We start from the raw sequence: 23,714 nt of genomic DNA, 5'->3' as shown, positions 1-23,714 counted from the left end.
CAACGCCAACAGGACAGGACCACACTGACTGTACTTCCACTTCTTACATAATTCTACACGACGGAATAAAAACACCATCTTAGAAGATATCTTGATTTGTAGGGCACTAAGAACACGAGAACTTGGGCGTACTACATTGCGGTGTGAGTTTGTATCCTCAGAAATCGATAGTTCGGTTTATATTTCAACTTAGGAATTTATGAATGGTTGGAAAAGGTAACCCGATTTCAGTTTCTCTGACCACTTTATGATCGCGAATAGTTCCCACGGTATGAATCACTGTGGTCACGTCCTTGTTCGTGAACTATGGGCAACGGCTGATTGCCTAGTAAGTGGTTCTGAGAATCGGGATAGCAGTTGCTATGGAATGGGGGTGGGCATTTCGGACATATTCTGAACCATAGCCTTCCTTGCGCTCAGGCGGCTAGGATTATACAATCCTCTATTGCTCCCCACCTAGTTTGAAGAGAGATTCTGACTGGGACTATCTGTAAGTAGGGTAGCGTTCTGCTTCACAGAATTTTTACAGAGCACTCTCAGAACGTTTTCAGCAAGCCTTGAACTTACGGGAGTAACGAAGTCTCACTTCGATTTGAGAGGCGAGGGACACGTTGGAAACACTTTGGCATACGGATTGGAATTTAATGGGGAGCTATAAATATTAATGTGGGTTTATGGAAGAAAGTAGAATTGGCTGAATCAGCAACGAAGATGCCTCTGGATGTGTTAGGAGTTAATGATATTCGGGTAAGGGGAGATAACTAAGAAGAGAGATGGGATTATGAACCGTTCTTGAAATAAGCGATAAGAATGAAAGGGCAGAGTGTGGGGTATGACTGTTCATCAGGAATACTATTGCACGCAACAGAGTTTCTGTTTGGCATGTGAATGATTTGGGTAGATTTAACAGTTTGAGTTATTAAATCTACGAGAACTCTCTCAGTGTATTCACCATGTGAGGGTACAGGTGAGGTTGAAGTTGACAAGTTTGATGAAGCATTGAGTGACATCGTAGTCAGGGTCAACAGCAAGGATAAGATAATGCTAATGGGCGATTTCAATGTGAGATTTGGAAATAGAACTGAAGGATATGGCAAGGTGATGGGTAAATACGGGGAGGAAATGGAAGCTTATACGAAAGGGAAGCGTTTAGCGGGACACAGGGAGTGTAGTGGCACCAGATACATAATATACTATATCTTAACCGAATTTGAATTCTGGAAATATGTTAGGAACCTGCAAGTATTTTGGGAATTTTTCGATGATACAGACCACTATTTGATTTGTAGTGAACGAAGTAACTCTCGTCCTAGGAAACTTGTCTGTAGACGAATAATGTAGACCATTTCTAAGACGAGGGAATTAAATGTACATGGATGTGATTAATGAAAAGTTCAAACAATATACAGTAACCAAGCTCAGGATATAGAAAAAGTCATGGGTGGCATACAGGGATACTATAGTGGAAACGGCATTGGAATGCCTAGGAACTATACAAGAAAAAGCGAATATCATGGTAGAATAATGAAGTAAGGGCAACATGTAGACATAAAAGGAGGGTTTATCAGAAATAGCTCCAAACAAGGACTGATGCAGATAGGGAATTTTAAGTAGATGAATGAAACACAGCGGAACTGAATTCAAAAACAAGTCCTCGGAAGCTTACATTAATAACCTGAAAGAGCTTGTTCAAGAGAAAGGGAAACCTTTCTATAAAATAAATAAATAAATAAATAAATAAATAAATAAATAAATAAATAAATAAATAAATAAATAAATAAATAAATAAATAAATAAATAAGGAAAGAAAGAAAGAAAGAAAGAAAGAAAGAAAGAAAGAAAGAAAGAGGGGAAAACGAAACTATTAGAAGTTTTGGGTTAATCAGTTGAACTCATAGTACATCCCAGGGGATCGCTGGGTAGGTGGAAGGAATATTTGAAAATCTTCTCGATGACCGGACGAGTTGGCCATACGGTTAGGGCCGCACAGCTGTGAGCTTGCATCCGGGAAATAGAGGGTTCGAACCCCACTGTCGACAGCTCTGAAGATGCTCTTCCGCGGTTTCCCATTTTCACACCACACAAATATGCTGGGGCTATATCTTAGTTAAGACCGTTCCTATCCCATCATCGCCATAAGACCTATCTGTGTCGGTGCGAGATTGTAAAGAAACAAAACGAACTTCTCAATGGAAAAGGAAATCTTGCTGTTGAGACCGCGGACAATCGAGCTCATGCGGAGGAGGACAATGATGTCAGTGAAATAACAATGGAGAAGTGTATAGGGTGTTTAAATAAACTCCATAGTCATAAAGCAGCAGCACTACATGAAATTAGACCTGAAATGGTGATTAATTGCGGTAAGGCAGGGATGAAATGGCTTCAAAGAAGCTATAGGTTTAGCACGAATTTTAGTCAAGTACCTTCTGATTGTACGAATGCAGTAATAGCTCCTATCTATAAGCAAGAGAATAGGAGGAACTGCAACAACTATCGTGGTATTTTATTGATCAGTATACCAGGCAAAGTGATTATTAGCATTTTGGTAGGGAGGGTGCAATTAGTGGTTGAGAGTAAGTAGGATGAAAACCAGTGCGGGTGCAGACCACACAGGTGCTGTCAGGGTTAGATCTTCAGTATGCGCCAGGTAATTGAAAAATACTACTTTTAGAGGAATAGAGAGTTATGTTTATTTTTCGTAGATCTAGAGAAAGAATATGATAGAGTGCCGAGGTATAAGATGTTAGCCGTACTGGAGGATTATGGGATTAAGTCTAATTATTAAAAGCAATCCAAAACAGTTACAATATGTTGATAATTGAGCTGAAGCAAATAGCTTACTAAATTAAGCTATTTTGCTGCAGTGAGAATTGATGGTAGAATGAGTTCTTGGTTCAAGGTACTTGCTGGGGTTAGACAAGGCTATAATATTTCACCTTTCTTGTTCACAGTTTATTTACATGGACCCTCTATTGAAAGGTATTAAGGTGCAAGGAGGGATCCAGTTTAGTGGAAATGTAATAAGCAGGGGTTAGGGGCGCGGCTGAGAGCTTGCATCCGGGAGATAGTGGGTTCGAATCCCACTATCGGCAGCCCTAAGATAGTTTTCCGTGGTTTCCCATTTTCACACCAGGCCGATTCCTTCCAACTCCTACGCCTTTCTGATCACATCGTCGCCATAAGACATATCTGTATCGATGCGACGTAAAGCCACTAGGAAGAAAACTAACGTCACTGGCTTCTCTGCACGGCGGCTGATGATCGAATCCCGGTCAATACACGTTGGTTTTTCGAAATCAAAAGTGATGTTATTGTAAGAGTTTCTGTACAACGTACAACTGGAGGTCACATTGCTACGATCACAGTATCAACAGTCACATAAAAGTACAAGCTTGCTTGCTTCATCTATCATCATTATTATTATTATCATTATTATTATTATTATTATTATTATTATTATTATTATTATTATTATTATTATTATTATTATTATTATTATTATTATTATTATTTCGATTCGACGATCTAAGGACCACGTCATTTCAACTGTTTCTTGCTGCATCGAGCTTTAACCTCCTCCCAGTACTTTCTCATTAGTTCTCGATGCCGTTGCTTCCTTCCTTCAGTCCACTTCTTGCCTACTGGAAGCTAAGGTTTTTCTTGGAAACATCGGTGTCTTACTAGTTTCTGTTTAAGGGAGGTACGTGCCCAGATATAATTGTTTGTAATTCACACTTCCTGTAAATCTTTGTCCACCTCAGTGAACCAAGCTTCCTTGGTTTTCTTTTCGAGAAAGTGGGTGAAAATCCTATTTGTCAATCGCATTGGGTTCATTCTTGTTATATGGCAGTAAAAGGTAATTCTCGGTTTCCTCATGGTGTCACTTATTTTTTCGACATGGGTGTAAAGTTTGTGGTTGGCCGTCTACTATATTCCCTGTTTTCTTTTACTGGACCCGAGATTTTTCTTTAGAATTTTCCTTCCCTTCACTTCCACTTTTCTATTACTCCCTTCCGATGCATTGCAAGGCACTCTGCAGCGTACGAGGCCTCTGGACGGATGACTGTGTGGTAATGTCATAACTTGCTATTTTTAGATATGGATTTCTTGTTGTAAATGGCCTTTGTTAGATTACTATATGCCATTTCCACTTTCCTGATTCTTTACTCGAAACCTGCCTTCTCACAGAGATTGGCGTCTATCACTCACCCAACTATTTGAACACTTTTGTTTGTTTCATTTTCCCCTGTCCAACATCTAGCTCTTTGGACGCTTGCTTGATTTATTATTATTATTATTATTATTATTATTATTATTATTATTATTATTATTATTATTATTATTATTATTATTATTATTGGTAAACGTGCACACAGTGAGTGTAGGAAGCACTAGAAACATATTAAGGAATTATGTTTGACTTTGTTCACAAATTAAGATGGCGGGTTTCGAGGGTAGTTTTAGGTAAGGAAAAAAGACATAGGCCTGCTGTTTATCAAGTCTGCGAGTGGGTGTAAAATACTGAATCATAATGGTGAGACTAGAAATACAGAGTTACTCTAGATGTTGCAAAGAGTGTTTAAAGAATTTTTACTGCCGTGATAATGACGAGGTGAAGAAGGTATACTGACGGTTTAATACAATCCTGGCAAACTAAGTACAAAAAAGACGTAAGCATAAAGTGTGCCCTAGCAAACGACGGTGGTCACTCGATAGATGTACCAATCATGTTCAGAAATATTCGACAAGTTATTGCCAGCTGCATGTTAAGAAGCTTTCAATGGGATTTCAGATTACATTGATTGCAGAAGGATTGGTTGGTTACATCAAACTATAGATCAGCTGATTGGAACAGTAACTGATATCACTGGGTCATGCTCGTTGACTGAGGCATGTTGGAAATGCATTATAGAGCTCGGGAGAAGATGAATGGACGGTGATCTCATGACAAGATGTACGTTTTGCGCTGGGGGATTAATTATTAGCTGGTGCGAATGGAGAGTGCCGACTGCTTTACGAAGAAAGCATGGAGGTGATCGATCGCCAGACGGGCGACTGGCATTTCGCGGTCGTCGTTCCAAGAACGTGTCTCCTACATGCATCATTAAGTCGCAACTGTACCAGCAACAGAAGCTAGCCACATAGCCATTTCTTCAAACAAAAGAGCGCTGAAATCTCAACTCCCACGTCGTGAAGGAAAGTCATGACATGCCATTCCACGGAATAAATTTACAAACAGCACAAAATTCACGAAGTTTATAACAAACAGACTAGCAACTCTCTCCACGAGGGCTTGAAGAACGTCGAGGATTTGCTAGAGTAGGATATTTAGCAACTGAATTTACTCTGGCAGGTTGGCTGGGAATAATCTCTCTATATAAAAGTCTAAACGCCCAGCTAAAACTACTCGACAAAAAGGAATTAAATTTTGGGGATATATTTATATTACAGTATAGGTGCTCACTAAGAGAGGATTTTTGGATATTTCATCACTAACGGGGTGAAAAGCGGCGGCGGGGGGGTGGGGGGTTAAATATTTAAATGAGTACATCTATATTTAAAAAGTGAACGGTTTACAGACGTACAAATTGGTATTTGGAATCTACTTCAAAAATCAGGAAACACGTATTTTTTGTTTTTGGAAAACTCCCTTAAGGGGGTGAAAAATAGTGAAAAATGGGTTGAATAACTCTTATGAGGATACTCATATCTCAAAAATTGAAGATGTTATGAACATGAAAATTGGTATTTGGAATTTCCATTAAAAATAAAGAAACACGTATTTTTTGTTTTCGGAAAATCTCCTTAACACGGGGTGAACAGGAGTGAAAAATACGTGGTTTAAAAAAATGAGTATATCAAGAGTAGTATATCCAAAAAATGTAACATTCTACACACGTGAAAGTTGGTACGTACTTGGAATCTGCTGTAAAAGTAAAGAAACACGTATAATTTGTTTGCGGAAAATCGACTTGTGGGGAAAGGGAAAATTGGGTGAATTATTAAAATGAGAATATCTACATTACATCTCAAAAAATTAACATGTTACAGATATGAAAATTGCTATTATTAATCTCTTTTAAAAAGAAACACGTATTTTTTGTTTCCGGAAATACCACTTAATAGGGGATAAAAAGGACTGAAATGGGGTTGAATTTTTTTTAGGATACTGATATCTCAAAAAATGAAGATATTACAGACGCGAAAATTGGTGTTTGAAAACTTCATTAATAGTAAGTCAACACGTATTTTTTTCGAAAAATTCACTTAAGGGGGCTTGAAAAAAAGTGAAATAAGTGTAGAAGTATTTTTATTATGATACTTGTCTATTTAAGTAAAATCGCCACGACCGTGTGTCCGTACATTGACTATTGTGGCGAAATGTTCGTACAGGTATCCATTTCAGTTGTAATAAAGTCCATCTGCATATATTTTAGCTCTCCTTACCTGCAAGTACTCATTTTTACCTCTCTCCCCAAAATCAAGATGACGAGACAGAAAATTGAAATTTAGCTAAATTATAGGTTTTAGCCTGTAACCATCAGAAACATTCCAAGATGTTAAATGTTTTCACTTTTTACCCCCGGAAAATATCGAAATACCGAGGCAATTTTAATGACGGTGCAGACCTTCGTTTTGGGTGTATTTCGTGGCTAAACGGCAAGTCGTATCACAAAACGGATGGCACAACCTTAGTTCAATCTGGAGTGATCTACATCCTTGGTCCCATGACATTTTGCCGTATGTCTATCCCTTATGCGTTAGATTTGGCTCTGTTTCTTGACTGTGCGTAAATTTTGCAGCTTTTACGCGTATAGTTCATAGTTTGACACACTCACAGGAGAGACAAAATCATCAAATTTGGCATAAACATTGGCCCTCCCCGTAGCCATATATGAGACAAATTCTACATTTCTATCTGTTACATAAATATCTGAAATGTAATGCAGTGTATGAAAACCTCACCCTAATTTTTCCCTATTCAACGTTTCTCTATCTACTCCATAAATAGATCACCCATTTAGACCGCTAAAAGAGGCGTCTTATGGTGCAATCCGTTTGTCGATATAACGTACCGTTTAGAAGCACTTAATCTGTAAATCAAGGTCTGCAATATTGTTAACTTGCATATACTTTCGTATGTCGATATCTCTCTCTCTCTCTCTCTCTCTCTCTATATATATATATATATATATATATATATATATATATATATATATATATATATATATATTGTACCAGTAAGGGATATCCCGTACTAACTTGGTATTTGAAAATAGCATGAATTAAAGTTCCCAAGGCGCTTCCTAGGCAAAATATCTAGAGCTTGGTACAGGAGGATAAGTTCTAGCTACAATAAGTGAAAATGTACTTTGAACTCTTGGTTTATTCAAAACTTTGGCAAGTTTAAAATTCATATCACCTTGGTACAGTGAACCGCCATCTCCCGAATCGTCTTCCAGGATGGTTCTCCAGGAAACTCGTACTCCAGGATCCTCTCGTCACCATGGTCGAATGGTGCTGTTACTTTACCAATGACCGTCTTTGAGCCTTACGAAGTGCGGCTAGCGGAGGTATACTGATGGCATGGCAGCTTCCGTAATCCATTGCGAGGAAAAGGTCTGTGTGGTACGGCCAATCATATTCTGTTGTTCGCTCTTAAAATCCGAGCTGGCCGACGACGACCCTCGTCATTAACATATTGTTCGCTACGACAATGAGTTTTGCTCGAATCCATATACACACGGCACACTCCTGACATGGTGAACTTTCGATAGCCCAGTACTTCCACGAATTCGGAGATGGAATGAGCTAAATGTCGGGCCCCAACAATCTAGCTGCGATCAAATGTAAGCATAGGCTATCTCGTGTCTTACTCATTCCATTCTCAACTACAGAGTTCAAAAAAAATAGGGGAACATGTTTTTGAACGTATGCCGTGCTCCACGAAACAATACCTCACACCCAGGTATATTACCATATAAAATATTTATTCTTAACCGTTGAAGTATACAAAAGAACATCGATGGATTCGAGTTCATTTTCAGAACACAAACGGAAATGTCCAAATAGGGTTGAAAACAAAGTGATAACAGTCCTCCAGGGTGGATTTTTATCACACTTGGAGAGCTTCAATATGGTTTATGTCCTCCACGAGCATTTATCACAGCTTGGTACCTACGTGGCATGCTCCGTATAAGTCGACGGAGGTCACGTTGCGGTATCAGGCCCCATTCTTCAAAGAGAACCTCTTCGAGGTCTTGGAGAGTCTGTGATGGAAAATGACGCCCACGAACACTTCTGTCAAGCATATCTTAAACATCCTCGACTCACTGCTAGCCATTCCATCTCTTGAATGTCTAGTTCTCGCAAGACAGCTCTGGTGATGCGCGCTACATGATCCCTGGCATTGTCGTGCATGAGTACGAATTCAGGGTGAACACCGTATGCAGCAACCAACACATGCTGTAGCAGTATCTGCTCCATGTACCACGCAGCGGTAAGATTACCACGGACGACGACAAGATCCGTACGGTCATCAATACTGATGCCACACCACACCATCACAGAACCTTGTCCGAATCGGTCACTTTCCTGGACAACTTTTGGCATGTACTGCTCACCACGGCATCTCCATACGCGTTGACGTCCATCACGCTGTATCAGGGGAAATATGGATTCATCTGTGAACAACACAGGTCTCCATTGGCGAAGTTGCCTGTTGAAGTGGGTACGGGCAAACAGAAGGCGAGCTGCGTGATGTTGCTGCGTTAAACGGGGCACTCGAACAGGACGTCTGGAACGTAAGGACGTTTCTCTTAACCTCTTCCTTACTGTCTGCTCAGACGCCGTGACTCCAGTGACACTCCTGAGGTCTTGTTGCAGTTCCCTGGCAGTTGCTGAACGACGCCGCAACGCACAGGGGGTCAGATAACGGTCATCCTGTGGGGTTGTCATACGTCCACCACCTTGTCCAACACTCCTTGTGAACTGGCCTGTCTCACTGTAGTGATTTAACAAGCGTTGAATAACTGACGGAGAGACATTGAAATCCACAGCAACACGACGAGAAGTCCATCCTTCCTGGATCAAAGTGATGCCCTTGCAACTTGAACCTTGTTAAGATGTCTCATGGGATGTGCTAGTTGGCGTACAACGTGCTCAAATGACCGCAGTAGTCCGTGTACCTCACAACGACACACGGACGCACCGTTTGAGGGGTCACTCGGCAGTTTAATACATGGCTACGCCTACAGATGGAGTAAAACTTCGATTTGACATACCGTGAGTAGCTAAGGTCTCAAAGTATGCTGTACGACCATTGGAATCCCATCTACCAAATTAACCTTCACATACCAGACGTTACAAAACATGTTCCCCTAATATTTTGATATGTGTATTACTGGCATGTCCAGTACGAAGCCTGAAGACACCTGAGCCACATGCCACGCCGTACTATTGCATTCACCACATCGTCATTTCGTCTACACAGCAGCTAATTCAATTGTTCATCATTGAACATACATTATATTTTACAGACACTTGTACGGTTCAGCGAATATTCTGCAACCAACAAACATTTTCACTACTACGTATTTGCAACTAACACTATCCACTGATCATTATCAACTGAATGGAATCGTCTCCTACGATGCCAAGCTCATCCCTGATGCATACTTTACACCAGGGGTTTCCAATTGGCCCGCATATGGCCCGCGAAGCCATATAATGCGGCCCGCGAGAGCATTTTAATAAATAATGTGAAGAATAGTTACAAAATAATATTTAATAGGTCGTTCAAAAATGTATTAATTTTTATATTCGTTACAGACCCAAGTCCGAACTAGTTCAATTTTTAATATTATTTCCTCTTTTTAAAAATTCACTTGATCTGAATGGATTATTTTTCATTTTTAAATATTTAAAATCCAAATTTCAGATAATAACGATTGGTTTTTACGTCCCACTAACTACTTTTGATGTTCTTCGGAGACGCCGAGGTGCCGGAAATTTGTCGCGCAGGAGTTCCTTTACGTGCCAGTAAATCAGTCGACACGAGGCTGACGTATTTGAGTACCTTCGGAATGATCTAACATCGAACCTGCCAAGCTGGCTTCAGAAGGCCAGCGCCTCAACCATCTGAGCCACTTTTACTTAAGTACCGTAATTAAAATTATCAAATCTTTATTTCAATTGAATTATGCATATTATTTTTTCGAAATGGTACTTCTGTAGGCCTACTACATGCAGAATTTTACGAAAATTGGCCTATTATTCAAGTGCGGCCCGCAAACATGACTAAGGTTTCCAATATGGCCCTCGAGCCCTTACAAATTGGAAACCCCTGCTTTACACGATGCCAGTTGGCGACAGTTATTGCGGGACACTCGCTGGCCAGTCCAGTTAAACGAGAACCCGTTCACACGAGGAAGCTATTGTCACGACAGCAGAAATTTTGTAATTATATGTGCCGAGAATTCATTGTGCAGTCATGCAAAGTTTTGGCCTCAATCACACCGCATCCTTGAATGTTAATGTTATCGGTGATCTCAGAAAATGCCGCTTGACGAGTCTTTGTACAGGTCTTCGTGCTGGTCGCACAAAAATCATCGTTCACCATACAGCTCAATGAATTATACGTTAGTATCATCACCCTACTTTTGAGCCATAATTACGCGAACAGCCTACAAATTTAAAATTTAAAGTATTTAAATGATCAAGACCACGCAGGCGGCAGCACCTCTCGGTTGACATTACCAAACTGGCACAAAATAAATGTACAGCTACTAGCCTGTCATGTTCACTCTGCGCCAACTGTCCCGACAATACCGAGCTCCGTGTGGTGGGGGTTACAGCTGGCCCAGTTGGTTGTCCTCAGTCTACTCCTGGAGACAATCGATAGCCTGGGCAATTGTGGGGGCAATTGCCTAAAACACTGGACCGAAGTGTAGCCAATAATTGTAAGCCAGTCAACTGTGTTCTGACAAATGTCTCATCAACTGGCATCGTGTATATGCATTAAGGAGTGGAGTAACCTTAGTAAAAAGTGAGATAGAGTGGTTAGCTCTGTACCCGGCCATTTTCGTCTCCAGAAATTAACTTAGTATTCATTTCAAGTGTTGGCTGTGTGAACCCCAGAGCTATAATCCTCTCCAGAAGTGAAAGCTTGTTTATATATTTATCGATTTCCTGAATGGAAATCGAACCCCAATCCTTCCAAAGGAATCGAGGATGCATTTACTGCTTTGGCTAGAAAGTTCCCCAATACTCTATATTGGTCTATTTTCCTTATTTTTTACCGTGTCCTCTTCAGTTCACTTTAAATGATCCCGAAACCGAAGCATGTTCGAATACACAACTTCCCTTCCTTTGACGTCTTCCTTCCTAATTAACATTTACCACTCCATTGAAAATGCCTCCTGTAATTGTTTCCTCTATTTCAGTCAGCTGTCTATTTTCAATGTTACCACCGGCTTAGAAATTGGATATGCTTGTCGACCAAACTTTCACTCTTGTACAGCAAAATCAGAGGACAAATCATTAGCCTTGTGTAAAAAATGAAGACGATGCTTTGATAGCTTCGCAATATTATTATTAGCTTACGACCGAGACGACCGTCGTTTCAATACCGACCAATGCACGTGAGATTATCAATTCCCTATTGTTAAAAAAGGCACGCAAGCGTGTAGCTTTACGTGAATATTTATATCGTTATCACATCCATGGGACCTTCAAGTTAACGTGGAATCCAAACCACGGTGATGCGACCTTTCATTTGAAAAACGCCACATGTATTGCTGCTCAATATTACAGTCATGTTGAACTTGAAGCGAGCTTTCCCCGTTTCGTTTTCAAGTTAATATTATTTTACGCTTGTGGGGAAAAACCCAACTACAATACATTTCACCAAATTAACCGATGTAACATATTTTATTTTCGGATGTCAAGCAAACACACTTAATAATAATAATAATAATAATAATAATAATTTCCTTTCTGGAAATGTTACAACATATTAATTTTATGAGAACGTACAATGATGAACGTGGTACTGGTACTTACTAGTAGAGTCCTCTCTATGGTACTGGAAGGAACTATCTCCGTAACCTTTCACTCCTCCTCTCCCTTTCGTCTTCTTGTGGGAGAGACTCTGGAAATGGGAAAAGCGAATTAGCAAGAAAATAACCATAAAAGCAAATGAAAATTATTTATTTTTAATTTTTGAGTTTCAAGTGGTTATTGTAGGTCCTTTATGGCTGTAAATACTGGTAAAACAAATTTATCAACAGAATATGGGGGATGTTATATTTAATGAAAAACTATCAGAGATAACGGAATAAGTAATAATGGAGAGGAAATGGCGATGGATAGGACACACTTAAAGAATGCGCACCGGAGCCACCAAAAGATTAGCGCTGGACTAGAACTCGCGGGGTGGTCGAAGGCGTGGTCGTCCGAAGAAGACATGGAAGAGGACATTGAAAGAAGAATGCATGAACGTGGGGAAGGTTAAAAGTAGAAGTAAATGGTAGCCTGGGTGCAGCGCTTCTTAGCCGTACCTCTGTGAAGGGTGAACAGCGTCTACCATGTGAGGTACTGTGTAAACATATACTGTGTGCGAGTTACAGGGAAGAGTAGAGAATGTGCAAACAGCCAGTCCCGGAAATTTCAACGCGCTCGGGAATCGAAGCCGTGCTCCCTCGGCCCGAAGGTTGGTGGGCTACCACCGAGCGTAGGATGCAGACAAGATCTTTGACGACGGAAGAGTTAGCTAAAACTTAATAGGCGGGTATTTCATGGCTGCGACATTTCAGCTACAGTGTCATCCTCTGACATTTTCTATATGTCCTTTACCAACGTGTCACAACTGCAGTCTTAACGTGCTTATTACCTAAGTGAACTGAAATGTCTCTTGAAAACACAATGGGAAGGGCACCATTACTTCGGGTTAAAGTTTACCCCGCATTTGCATGTCACTATTACCTGTATCTTTCCACTGAGATGTAATTAGGCACTCGGTTTGCGCAGTAAAAGTACCGCATAAACAACACAATATTTAGAGGATAGTGACACGACAGACGTCCAACACCATTATTATTTTTACATTTTCTTCACCTCATATTTGCTCCTTGACATTTGCCCAGTGAATAATGTCTCATTTTTCTTTAAGATTTATCTGCATTGTAATTATAGAGTGTCAAGGCTTTTGCGTCACTATTTGTAGTGTCTCAGGCGAAGGAGTCATCATATCCTCACCTCGAATTACATAAATATTACATTTTTGTTGTGAATGTAACACGTTAAGAGTCGTAACTGATCTGTTCACGACAATGGTTACATGCACGTTAAATAATTAACAAAATATTCTTAAATTACTTAATAGTGACATACAACCAAGATTAACAACATGAAACATAACAATAACGTCATCATACAATATGCTCCTGTCAACTAGAAATAATAATAAATAAATAATAATGTTACTTACTTTACGTCCCATTAACTACTTTGACGGTTTTCGGAGACGCCGAGGTGCCGGAATTTAGTCCCGCAGGAGTTCTTTTACGTGGTAGTAAATCTACCGACACGAGGCTGACGTATTTAATCACCTTCAAATACCGCCGGACTGAGCCAGGATCGAACCTGCCAAGTTCGGGTCAGAAGGCCAGCGCCTCAATCATCTGGGCCACTCAGCCTGGCTGTTAACTAGTAAGAAAGGTTAAGTTGTAGTATGTATGTATGTATGTATGTATGTATGTATGTATGTATGTATGTATGTATTATTTATTGTACGTACGTATGTACACCCCTTAGTCCCTTCCTGAGATGTGATCCGGGATGTGGTGAGACAAAATCATATGGAATGTTTTGGGGGCCCAGAAGTTTCCTATCACCAGCCTGTTGAGAAGCTGATGAAGAGGGCGAATTAAATTGGGTAAGGAAGTGGAAGGATTCAGCTGTAGCCTATGAATAGGAACTGTCCCAGCATTTGCCTGGAAGCGAAATAAACCACAGAAGACTACACTCAGGACAGCAGACAGTGGGGTTTAAACCCACTCGTCTTCCGAATGCAGAGCTTGGTTCCATAGACACAGCGCGTTAACACACTCGGCCATTCCACTCCTAAGATGTATTATATATTTTAAAAGTATATTATAACAAGATGTTACTGAGAACTATAATTTGTGAACTTTATACTGGAGTATTTTAAATTCCGTTGTCTCCATTCAATTATATCAAGAAGTACAGAAATACATGAGGAAATGTAACTTCTATCATGATGGATGGATGGATGGATGGATGGATGGATGGATGGGATGCTGTTATATAATACCATTGATTAGAGTGTTCGTACGGCGATGTTTTTATATTATTATTAATAATATTCTTCTTAATATTATTTGCCTGCGATTCGAGTATCGCTCAAGGCTGGAGCTCCCGTGACTACGATCGCGACATAACAGTCATGCAAAAGTAAAGCTTGTAGTGCAGCTTTGATCGTCACCACTACCCCAGAAACTAATCGTTATTACTGACCACTGGTATGCGCATATACTATAGGTTTTAAGAGATGTCGGGGTGCTGAAAACTTGCCGAGAAATTGTATGAACGGTATTTCTCATTTAAGCACATTTAAATGCGAACCGATTGCTTCAGAATTCGACTCACAACCTCGTGAACGAAATATGCAAGTGTAGACTTACAAATATACTGTTTCATAACGGTAAAGGTTAATGAGAAATGTTCTCTCCAAGCGGCCAGAATTAGCTGAAATGTCAACATTGGTCGTCATAGTGTGCAAGTCAAGTTACTAGAAAGTCATAGCAGTTGATGGAGAAGTATTTCGTGTTTTGTGTATCGTATTAATAGGTGTCAACTATCATTTGAGAAACACAAATGTAAAAGTTCTCAATCTTGCTTCTTCTAATTTTATTGGCTTTACGTCCCACTAACTACATTTTTACGGTTTTCGGAGACGCCGAGGTGCTGGAATTTAGTGCCGCAGGAGTTTTTACGTGCCAGTAAATCAACCGGCAGGATGCTGACTTACTTGAGCACCTTCATAAAGCACCAGACTAAGCCAGGATCGAATCTGCCAAGCTGGAGTCAGAAGGCCAGAGCCTCAACCGGCTGAGCCACTCAGCCCAGTCTCTAGCTTCTTCTTCCTGGCTGGCAATACTCAGTGTCTTTTACGATGAAAACTTACAATTACATATTCTGTATTACTAATCACTGTTCCTCATAAAGGAACATCGTAATCAACAGGTTGTGTGGGTTGTTCTCTGAACAGCCCGTCGTAACGTAATATATGTCCAGAAGTCCACATCACTAATGAAGTGGAGAAGGTAAGGGATCAGCTCCACATACAGCCGCCTTTGCCCAGGAAAGTGCTTGACACTCATTTTAGTGTGGGTTGAGTGCACCTCAGGACCATATACCTCACCAGAATCAACAATCTCGTCTCGAAATGTTGGACGTTCTAACGAGAAGCTGAGCCCTCATCCTTCGGAGTGAACTAAGCACCCTATAACCACATTGGCTACGCAACCCCTAACTTAGTCGAGAAAATATTTTCTCCGAATATTTTTTATCGACTTCATAATTATTCGCATAATAATGAACCTTGGCTGTTGCTTATTGCTGTCTCTTTTACGTTGCAGGGACTCACAAAGGTCTTACGGCGACGATTGGATAGAATACAGATTGGGAAGGAATCGACCGTGGCCTTAATTAAGGTACATCCCTAGCATGTGAGAGTGAAAATGGCAAAAAAATGGAAAGGCCATTTTGTTACTGGCGCCAGTGGTTTTCAAAGTCACCATCTCTCGACAGAAAGGAAAGAATTGTCATAGCAAACGAAGGCTTTAAGAAAAAATGAAAATTACTTTGTGGACCATTAAACAAAGATTTGAGGGAAAGACTTGCTAAGTGTTACATTTGGAGCGTAGCGTTGTATGGCGCAGAGACACGGACACTGCGAAAGGAATATGAGAGAAGATTGGAGTCATTAGAGATGTGGGTATGGACGACAACAGAACAAGTGAAATGGGAAGACCGAGTAAGGAATGAGGAGGTATTACGAAGCGTTGGAGAAGAACGAAGTATGTTGCAAATCATTAGGAGAAAAATGAAGTGGATCGGACATTGTTTGAGGAGGGACTGTTTACTGAAAAAAGGAATAGAAGGAACGGTGGAAGGCAAATGAGGAGGAGGGAGGAAAAAATATCAAATGTCGGACAATATCAAAGGAAATAACTTGAAAGGAACTTGGCACAGGACAGGCAACAGTGGAAGAGGTTCATCCCATGACAAGACCTACCATAAGGCAGAATACCTACAAGATGATCTCTCGAATGCAAGCTAACCGTGTAGCTAGCTCGCTCGGTGAGCTTTTGTTAATTTTTCAGCGTTGTTTAATGTCCATGTAATGGTAAGAAACAACGTGGTGTTGACATTTAAGAGTAACTGGGGTAAATGTAGACTTAATAGATTTCATATAATTTTAGAATGGCTAAATTATGGTTTCCCGGTTGATACAGACAAATTTGGTTAGTACACACTTGGACTTTTTGGGACGTATTTGAGAGAGTATTCTTCGTACTACTACATATGGCCGTAAATGCACACGCTAATTGTCACTGAAGATTTATTTAGATATAACTGGCTTCCTTAAAAGCAATTATTATTATTATTATTATTATTATTATTATTATTATTAGTATTAGTATTATTAGTATTAAGTGACTGCAAGACTGGCCAATACAAATATGTGTTTACAAATTAATAATAGCTTTGTACGCAATACAAATAGAGTATTAATTAAGAAAGAAATAGCTTATTTTAATCGAATGGAATGTCAAAACCTGACACAAGCAAATATAAATCAAACAATGAATAAAGTTCCGCTAGATTGATGAAATATCCCACTGTGTGACGGTAAGGTTCGAACCCACCATATCCCGAATGCAGTCTCACAGTTACACGGCCATTACGATTTGTTAAGTTGTTTATTCATAGTTTTACTATGCTTATTTAAGAACTTTATAAAAGGTCGACATTGCAAGGTCATTGAAGCTCAGGTTAATGACAAGATCCTCTCTTTCTCTGCGGGCTATAAAGTCCTATGATCCGAAACTACAGCTACAGATAAAGCAAATGACCTCCTAGATTAACTTCAAACCTACTGTTTCTAAATTTGAGAGGTCACAATCCTTAACTCGTGTAATATGCAGTCTTATGTACATCCATTCTCGGAATATACCATTTTGTTTCTTAACCGGTGCTTGTTATTCTGTCAGAGGTAAGTGAGATGTTCTTGGATCATATTATTATCGTGTTATCTTGATTAACATCTTCCCTGTATTTATGGTTCTTCTTCTACGGTGCAGTAGCACTTTTCGTAATGTATATCTCACAAATCACTTCCTGAATACCTTTTAAATAGGCAGCCCCGAGGTTGAGCAACTTCTTTCCTTAATGCGTTTGGAAGTGATGCCTCTAATGCTGAGCTTCTTTGGAGGCTAAACCGTAGATGCTCGTCAGGAGATAGAAACACTACCATAGACTTTCAGCAAGATTGTTCGTTAACATTTCATCCCGTAACTAATAAAATCTGAGCCTAGGTGTCTGAATTTAGACTAAGTGTAGTTCAGATTTTCAACTTTTTACCTGGCGAGCTGGCCGTGCGGTTAGGGGCGCGCAGTTGTGATCTTGCATCCGGGAGATAGTGGGTTCGAACCTCACTGTCTGCAGCCCTGAAGATGGTATTCTGTGGTTTCCAATTTTCACACCAGGCACATACTGGAGCTGTTCTTTAATTAAGGCCATGGTCGCTTCCTTCCCACTCCTAGGCGTTTCCTATTCCATCATCGGTGCGACGTAAAACAAATTGTAATATATACTGTATATATTCAGTTTAATCCCATTTTATCTCAAGGATATGGACTTTCGCACTGCACCAGAACTTAGAAACACATTATACAGTAATACAAATACAGATGTATTGTAGAAAACAATGCATCATGTATTGTTTATTCAAAATACGATTACGCTTGGGTTAGGTGGCGCTAGTGTTTATCACAGTGCGTAGAGGACAGCGGGACGAGAAACAGGTACGTCAGAGAACTGAGTACAAACATCTCACGAGTCTCGCATTACCGATAAAACAAGATGAATTTTCGTGACGAACAAATCACTACACTAAAAATTACGCCGAGCTAAACTACATAAAAATGAACGAATATCAATTCATGGAACGTTAGAGAGAAGGGAGAGAAAGGAACCACTGTGTCACCAAGAATGACCGACTAACTGAGCAGTCATAGATTTAACTCGCTACTGTACCTAATGACACAGCACCGGACGTACTGTACACAAGCATTAGTTCCTGGCATCGCCGAGTGCAATCTTATTTTAGACACGTAGCAATGTAATCAAACAGTCCAGCTCCTCCGCTAAGTGGTAGCACATGGCCTTTGGTCCTAAGGTTCTCTGGTTCTATTCCCTGCCAGATTATAACTGCGGATGACAATTTCTTGTGGTTCGAAGACGAGGTGTTCGTGCTTATGAACGCCGTGAGAGGTGTGTAAGGGGATGCACTTGCACCTCCCCGGTGGCTCATGAAAAGAATGGGTTGAAGTGTGAAAATCCGTATGAAAATTAGATTGTGTGATATAGAATGTAATTTAAATAGAACAGAAATTCAATGTGTAAAAGTTACATTCACTGAATCGACACTAAAAAAAATGGCTTCATTCTTAACACTTTTTGAAGGGAGCAGGTATAACTAGGTGGGGATCAAGGAAACATATGATAGCAAAATATCTTCGAAAGGAACTTTTAAAGAGACCCCATGAATAAAGGGAGAAGAAGTCCATTAAAAAAATTGGGAAACGTTAGAATTAAAGCTTGAACCTGCTCGATTGCTGTTCCAATCTGTCAAGTGTCATTGAATTAAATATTCCCTTTTACTCTCTTCCTGTGAACAGTTAACATGAGTAGAATAGTCCACTTATCTTCCCATTTAATAGGCCCGCCTTTACCTCAGATTTGTAAAAAAATAATAAATTAATTTAAATTGAAATAACATTTGCAGTTAATTGAAGTAAATAGGATTGAGTGTATTAAAAACATGCCATTTTGATCTGTAATTTAAAAACAAGTCCCTGTTCTGTCCGCTCTCCGCCAGAAAATGCAAGTAATTCTACCGATGCCTATGTTCGTGTTATTCCTTTGTCCAGCACAACAACAGTTTACGCTATCCTCCCACACCGTTTCACGCAGTTAGTTTCATTCATCTGACTGTCTCTTGTTTATGTTGTGATAAGAAGTAGAAAATTCAGACTTCTTAATTCTTAATATGAAAGAAATTCTTCAGTTACCTGCAAACACTCTGCAAAGAAAATAAAGGGGCTTGGGATATGAAAGGCAGAATGGGAGGCACCACTTCAACATCTTAATATTCGTTGCTTACTAGAGAAGGCTGGTAATGAGTACATAACATCATTGCGCAATCTGGTAGAAGAGAGAAAACTGTGCGATCAGACAGTGGACCTAGGAAATACAGATAACACACAATTCGAAGAACTTAGCACAAGGAAGTTAAGAGAAATGTTAAGAAAGAGCATAGCAAATGGTTTGCATTAAGAATTCACGGTAAGGGAGCCATCCTCTATGAGAAATACACAGCGGCTAACCGATAGATCGACACCCTAAATTCATTCTCCGGTTCAGAGTGGAAAGGCGCCCTGAAAATGAAATACAACGTGGTTCATGTACGGGCTCTCCCTGGACGTAACCGGGATGGACACTGCAGTGAGGCTGAAACCGTAGCTCATGTTCTTGGTTTACGCCAACGAGGGGGGATTTGCTCGGGAACGACAGGCTCAACAGAATAAGATCTAGAATTGCAGCACCATTTTCACAGAAAGGTTACGAGGTACACGAAGAGGTGCCATGTGTTGCTGATGGTGGAAGCAACCGGAGAATAGATATAATCGCAATTGACTGAGAAAAGGACTTTGCATATAATCTGGACCCCACAATTAGATTCGAGGTCGACTTAACTTAGCCAGCAGAATCGCAAATCATCTCCTGAATAAGGGTTGTAGGACTTTTCATTGGATAAAGAGGAACCATACCAAAATTCTTAGTGGAGTTTTTCAAAATTGTGGGCATTTCCAAGAATTTCTACAGTGACTTAGCCATCTTGGCTATTAACACCCCCCACCTCCCACGGCACTTAAAGCCCTTGAAAGGGCCTTGGCCTGCCCAGCAACCGCTGTTCAGCCCGAAGGCCTGCCGATTACGAGGATTCGTGTAGTCAGCACGACGCATCCTCTCCACCGCCATCTCACCGTCAGATAGCTCCTCAATTCTAATCACGTAGGCTGAGTGGACCTCGAACCAGCCCTCAGATCGAGAGAAAATCCCTGACCTGGTCGGGAATCGAACCCGGGACCTCCGGCCGAGAGGCAGGCACGCTACCCCTACACCACGGGGCCGGCTACCTTGGCTATTAAAGGCTCCGCCCAAATTGTTAGAAGTCATCTCTATAGTAGGCCTACTGCATACGAGAAGGACTAACCCCAGAAAATTCTTCATGGTTAAACATACATTCAATATTCAAAGTGTTATGGTATAATTCGTCAGATTTAGGCAGCCTATCATTGTAGGAAGTACAAATAAAGAATAATCAACAAAAAGAGTACTGAAATTAAAAAAAAACAAGCTCTGAACATCCAGGTAACGTTTACGGTGGCAACGGCAATACGTAATTAACTGCGGCGGTAGAACATGAGGAAAATATGCACCCTCACCTTTCACGCATAGTTCATAATGATCCTGAAAATGATCGAACATGCTGATGATCACAAGATGCTGCAATGATGCAAAATTGACTGTATCTTCTCTCGTAATTCGGGAACCTTTCTAAGGTGGGTCATCTGACCGGAAAAACGGATTCTTTCAGAGTTTTGGGGGCGTGAAATCCGGCAAGTGAGTAGGGTATGGAAAGTCCGTTTCGCAGAAAACTAAGGGATCTCCAAAGTGTTGCTTCAGAAGGCGTGAGCTGTAGCTCCATCCGTTGTCGTAGTGGCGGGTTTCTGGCGACAGTCCATTCTGCTTGATGTTCGTAGCATGTTTGTTATCACAATTTTATTCGTTTTACCACGCACTGTATTATTTAAATTGTACCATCGATTTTTTGAGAGGTCGGTTTATCCTACTCATTTACGCATTTCCACATGTTGGTAAACAGCATACCCACTTACATTCTAGGTGCCCCAACAAGTAATGATGGCGGGCTATTTCTTCCTCAACTACATCACACAGTACCATTGTACAATAATGGGCACCGGCTTAAAGATATCGGTTATATTTTTGGAATGCAATTCATAATTTAAAAAAAATGAAAATTGTTATTTAATAATAAAGTTATCGATTTCACGTCCGTTTAACTATTTTTCGGTTTTCGGAGACGCCGAAGTACCGGAATTTTGCCCCTTGACAGTTCTTTTAGTGGCAGTACATCACGAGGCTATTTTATCTGAGCACCTCCAAATACCACCAGACTGAGCCAGGATCGAATCTGTCATGTTGGGCTCAGAAGGCCAGCGCCCTACCCTCCGAGCTACTAGGCCCGGCTATTATTTAATATTAAATAGGATGATGGCGGCTAGATGAACACTCGTGCATCGGACGGTACTAAAAACACGGTAAATGTATGTGTTAAAAGTGATGAAAGACCAGGTTACATACTTAGGAGGTGCCTGTCAACAACAGAGAAGAAAAGTGACGGAAGAAAACAACCGAAAACTCCCGTAAGTGTGGACAAATCGTGAAGATCAGTACTCGTGAGTCTGGCGGAATTCTAACCTCAAGAAAGTAAGTGACACGTTGGAGCTACATACCGGTGTGTTGAACAGCGAAACAACTTGATCGCAACGGTGTCAACGCAGGCAGCAGAAAAGACAAAATTCCCATCTCATGCTACAAGTGCGACAAGACATACTAGCACCACACGGACTCATCTCGTGCTACAAGTGCGACAAGACTTCCTAGCACCGCATGCAAGAGAAACTCCCATCTCTTGTGACAAATGCAGTAAGATATTCTAGCAACACACAGAGGAGAAACTTTGACCTCATGCCACAAGTGCAACAAGATATTCTAGCACCGCACACGGGTGAAGCTTTAATCTCAAGCTACTAGTGCGACAAGACATTTTAACACCACACAGAAGAAAACCTCCCATCTCGTGCAACAAATGCGACAAGACATTCTAAACCACATCCACAGAGAAGAGGAAGCATCCTCATGCGCCCGCTGTGGTAAGGGGTTCAAGTGCCAAAATTGTAACAAGGAGTTTGGCTGTGATTCATTCCGGGCTGAAACCATTTAAACCGGGCGAGTTGGCCGTGAGGTTAGGGGCGCGCGCCTGTGAGCTTGCATTCGGGAGATTGTGGGTTCGAATCCCACTGTCGGCAGCCCTGAAGATGGTTTTCCGTGGTTTCCCATTTTCATACCAGGCAAATGCTGGGGCTGTACCTCAATTAAGGTCACGGTCGCTTCCTTCCAACTCCTAGGCCTTTCCTATCCCATCGTCGCCATATCACCCATCTGTGTCGGTGTAACAAAGCTGCTAGCAGAAAAAACCAATTACGCGAGAGCTCATCTGCGGGTTACGTAAGATTCTTTTTGATTTCCGAAGAAACCTATCAGATGTAACGGTTCAAATCCCGTTACAAGATGATATCTGTATTTTTATTATTGTATGATTTTATCTGTATTTTATTATTATTATTATTATTATTATTATTATTATTATTATTATTATGTCAGTATTATTATTATGTTATCTGTGATAGTGTACTATTATTGTAATTATCCGTTTTATTCAATTTTGCAATTGCCTGTTGCTTGCAAGATTGCACTTAGATGTATGCATATATACGTATGTGTAGATTATCATTAAACACCTGTACAGTGAGAATTGTTGTATATATCAGAGATTGGAAGTGACGTTGTTATATTGCGACACCACTGGCGATTCTGCCAAGTCATCGCCGCGCCTTGGCTATGTCATCGTATTTATTTAGATATGCGCGCATCGACTCATCGCCGCGGGGCTATTTCACCACTGTGTGTAATATCTGTCGCGTAGGTGGGAGTATGTCATTGTTATTTCTGGAGATTACGTAGTTGTGTCAACCAACGTCTATATAAGGTGGATGCACATTGTAGCGTCAGTCATTACTTATACGGATGCAGTACAGTGAAGTAGTCTACTAGATCAAGAGGCCTTAAGTGGTCAGCCAACGAGTGTGAACGAGAGATGGCGAAGACTCAGTGAGCCATTAATTATTGGTCATTGAGAGAGTGAGACCAAATGGTTGGTCGGTCACTTAGTGGAAGACGCGGACGCAAGGCTTACCAAGGAGTCAGAGAGGGCAACCCTGGACCTGCCAAGAGGTCATACCATATTGACTTACAAAGAAGTCAGATGATATGGAGAAGAAGCAGTCGCAAGGATGTATCACCACGTTAGGCGTGACACATCTACAGTAAACACCAGAGCAATGGATTACGTCGTAATTACACTCAAAGTGTTGAAGGTACAGTCAAGTGAATCAGTGAGGGAAATATTTCGTATAAATTGTTAAATGTCCGGTCAAGAAGAATTCAAATTCATGCCTAGTTTCTGTCAGTTGCAA

At 40.6% G+C, this 23,714-nt stretch overlaps 1 protein-coding gene across 1 annotated transcript in view; it reads right to left on the bottom strand.

The window, feature by feature from the left end:
- Positions 1 to 23,714, bottom strand: part of LOC136867049 (uncharacterized) — a 717,985-nt gene that overhangs the window by 174,107 nt on the left and 520,164 nt on the right. The window contains exon 2 of the mRNA XM_067144156.2: positions 12,064 to 12,151. Coding sequence (XP_067000257.2) covers positions 12,064 to 12,151 — 88 coding nt within the window. The remainder of the gene's footprint in view (positions 1 to 12,063; positions 12,152 to 23,714) is intronic.

This window comes from Anabrus simplex, chromosome 1 (assembly GCF_040414725.1).
Source record: "Anabrus simplex isolate iqAnaSimp1 chromosome 1, ASM4041472v1, whole genome shotgun sequence".
NCBI classification, from domain to species: Eukaryota; Metazoa; Arthropoda; class Insecta; order Orthoptera; family Tettigoniidae; genus Anabrus; species Anabrus simplex.
Note: the sequence above shows the minus strand (reverse complement) of the source record. Positions and strands in the feature narration are given on the sequence as shown.